The sequence below is a fragment of the Elaeis guineensis genome, chromosome 6 (genome assembly GCF_000442705.2).
Source record: "Elaeis guineensis isolate ETL-2024a chromosome 6, EG11, whole genome shotgun sequence".
Classification (NCBI taxonomy): Eukaryota; Viridiplantae; Streptophyta; class Magnoliopsida; order Arecales; family Arecaceae; genus Elaeis; species Elaeis guineensis.
The window spans coordinates 20,511,821-20,514,787 of NC_025998.2; the positions used below are offsets into that span (position 1 = coordinate 20,511,821).

General features: G+C 34.2%; 2 protein-coding genes across 2 annotated transcripts in view; one reads left to right on the forward strand and one right to left on the reverse strand.

Annotated features, from left to right (window-relative positions):
• Nucleotides 1-1,975, reverse strand: part of LOC140858750 (uncharacterized) — a 16,710-nt gene extending 14,735 nt beyond the window's left edge. The window contains exon 1 of the mRNA XM_073260053.1: nucleotides 1,871-1,975. Coding sequence (XP_073116154.1) covers nucleotides 1,871-1,975 — 105 coding nt within the window. The remainder of the gene's footprint in view (nucleotides 1-1,870) is intronic.
• A 155-nt stretch (nucleotides 1,976-2,130) lies between these two features.
• LOC140858751 (uncharacterized) overlaps nucleotides 2,131-2,967 on the forward strand; it is an 8,532-nt gene continuing 7,695 nt past the window's right edge. The window contains exons 1-3 of the mRNA XM_073260054.1: nucleotides 2,131-2,406; nucleotides 2,549-2,618; nucleotides 2,732-2,853. Coding sequence (XP_073116155.1) covers nucleotides 2,317-2,406; nucleotides 2,549-2,618; nucleotides 2,732-2,853 — 282 coding nt within the window. The 5' untranslated portion in view covers nucleotides 2,131-2,316. The remainder of the gene's footprint in view (nucleotides 2,407-2,548; nucleotides 2,619-2,731; nucleotides 2,854-2,967) is intronic.

Consider the following 2,967-nt stretch of genomic DNA (forward strand, 5'->3'; position numbering starts at 1 on the left):
GAAATAACATATTTTAAGATGATGGCAATGGTTTAAAAATTCCACTGTGGATGATACAATAGCAAATAAGAATAATAATAAGAGACTGGATCATTTTTGCCACTATGGCAAATAGGCAAGAAAGATAGCATAAAGATAGAGAGATGAGGAAGGTGTTGGGTTTTTTTCGAGGGGTGGAGGTTAATAGAGACAAAGACAAAAAGAGTTCTTATAAAAAAAAATTAGTCAGAAAATATTATTTAGATTTCTAGATCCTGTGCAAATACTTAAGATCTCACCAATGTATATCAATATGGGACTATATACATACCTACACTAATCTTTGTATACTTCCTTTATTTAATTTTTGACATCCTTATCTGATTAAAGATCTAAATTCATTCAAATCTAATCACAAGCATTATGATCAACTTGTGATCAATCAAAATAAATTTGTACTACAGTGTCTCTCAGTCCACATAGGATATGGAATAGATTCACTTAATACTTGTAACAATTCAGATTTTTATCCAACAAATACTAACTGAAATGTATTATTTAAATTTTTTAATTTTATAAAAATATTTAAAATCCTCTCAGTGAGATCAAACGTACACCCACGTTGGTACTCACAAAATTTGTTATTCTCTTTTTCTTTTATATCACAGAAAATAGAAAAGGATTAAAGTCAAAAAACAAAAAATGGTAGTGCTTTTTGGTCATCTAATCAAGCATTTAGGGGTACAAAATATCAATAGTATGACCGTTATAAAACATGGGCAACAATTGTCTTGTTTCAAAATCATTGTTCTTTTGATTAAAGTAACTATTCTTGATATAAGTTCTGGAAAGAATATTGCATCCACGTCAATTCAATACATATTTCATAATGTTCTATTCTAGGGATTGCATTAGGCTAAAATGATGAACGTCAATCTTGTTATAATTAGTCAAACTGTATAGGGCTTTGGAAATAATCATTTTGGTTATTGCCTTTTGCATTGTGCTGATCCAATAAATGCCAATGACTGCGAACAACAGCCCAAGGTGCTTGTGAAACGTCCATTTATAGATGCCGTCCACATGGAATTTTGAATTTATATATAACAAATGGTATGTAGCATATGGCCGTTCTTATACTTCGTTTAAGTCCAACAAGTTCCACATGCTTGACAATCCAACCGATGATGATTGATGTAGCGGCTACGGGTGAACAATCTAAGTATATTTCCTTTTTCTTTTTTTAAATTTTTTCATAATTAACTTGCATTCATGATGATAAAGACACTTTTATTTTTTTTAATGACCTTGCATTGATGATTATGATGAGGACGCTTTTATTTTTATTAATGATGAGATGCCATTTAAATATATAAAATTATATGAATATCTTTATTAATTTATTATTTATATATTTTTTTATGAAATATTAATTTTTATTTATATTTTTAAGAAATAAAAATATTTTTTTTGTAGTTAAAAATATAAAAATACATAAGTACTTGGTACTTTTGTAAAAATTAGGCTTGCAATATCATTTTTTTAAAGAAGAATATACATTAAAAAAAAATATTTTTAAGGCTCATCTGGTTCGTAGAAATTTTTTTAAAAAAAATATTTTTTTGAGAGAAATCAATTTTTTAAAAATTAATTTAAAAAATATTTTTTAAAAATTATATAAAATATCTATTATATTTTTGATAATTTTTTTTAATTTATAATTCTAAGAATATTTTTGAAAAAAAATCTTAATCCTCTAAAAAAATCAAAAATTTATGTCGATTTCTTTTCATTAAATATTAAAAATTTATTTTCACAAAAATATCACTTTTTATTTTTTATAAATTTCAGCGAATCTTTTTTTTTTTTTTTTAAATTCACCACAGTTTGCCCTCAACGGGTTATCGCTATTTCTGAGCATATTCGGCGGGGAGAGGAGGCGGTCTTGGGACGGGGCAGGCGGGCGCGATGGCGTGTTCCCGCTTTTCTTCTGCATAATAATGGCGATCCAACGGTTCCGAGTTCCATTGGAGAGGCCCTAGCGATCATCCGACCGTTCAGATCAAACAACCTTCTATCGCCACCGAATAAAATACAGAAGCAAATAAGAAAAAGAATAAAATGTGAGACTGTGTACTTATTTTTACACGAGAACAGGGAGACGGGAAAAAGAGGGCTGCGCCGTGGGGCGGGGGACGAAGGGGAGAGAGGGAACCGGCGAGCCCCAACACGTAATTTGTCTGGAAAAAGAAAAACAGAAAAAAAAAAAAGGGGGAAAAGGTAAATCCGGAAGGGTCGGTGCGTTTGAAGCGGAGGGAGAGGGGAAGAGAAGGGCAGATGGCGACGCTGCAGAGCCTACGAAAGGCGTACGGCGCTCTCAAGGACTCCACAACCGTCGGCCTCGCCAACCTTAACAGCGATTTCAAGGTAGAGACAAATAATTATAGATAGATGTTTTTGATTTGTTTCTATCCAATAAAAGAAAAGAATTCCTACACCTTAAACTAACTCGATCCGATCTGATCCCTTGCGATCTGATCCGCGTTCTGGTGCCGCTGCGTGATCGGAGGACCTGGATGTTGCCATCGTCAAAGCCACGAATCATGTGGAGTGCCCGCCCAAGGAGAGGCATCTCAGGAGTGCGTTTCCGTTCCCCCTTCCTTCTTCGCTTTTTTTTTTTTTTTTTTCTTCTTTATTTTTGTCTTACCGGCCATGTTATTGATTCCCACCTTGCGTTAATCCTGATGTTCAGAGATCTTGGCGGCCACTTCCATCGCCCGCCCCCGTGCAGACGTTGCGTACTGCATCCACGCTCTCTCCCGGCGGCTCGCCAAGACCCACAACTGGACGTACTATTTCTTCCACCCATCATCTGTTTTGTATTTAATCTAGTTTCATATTCTTATTTTGGTCGCTGTCACTAAAGGTCACTGTGCTTGCTGCTATTGGTCTTCTCACAGCCTCTTTAGTTGATATCTAGTTTCGTGC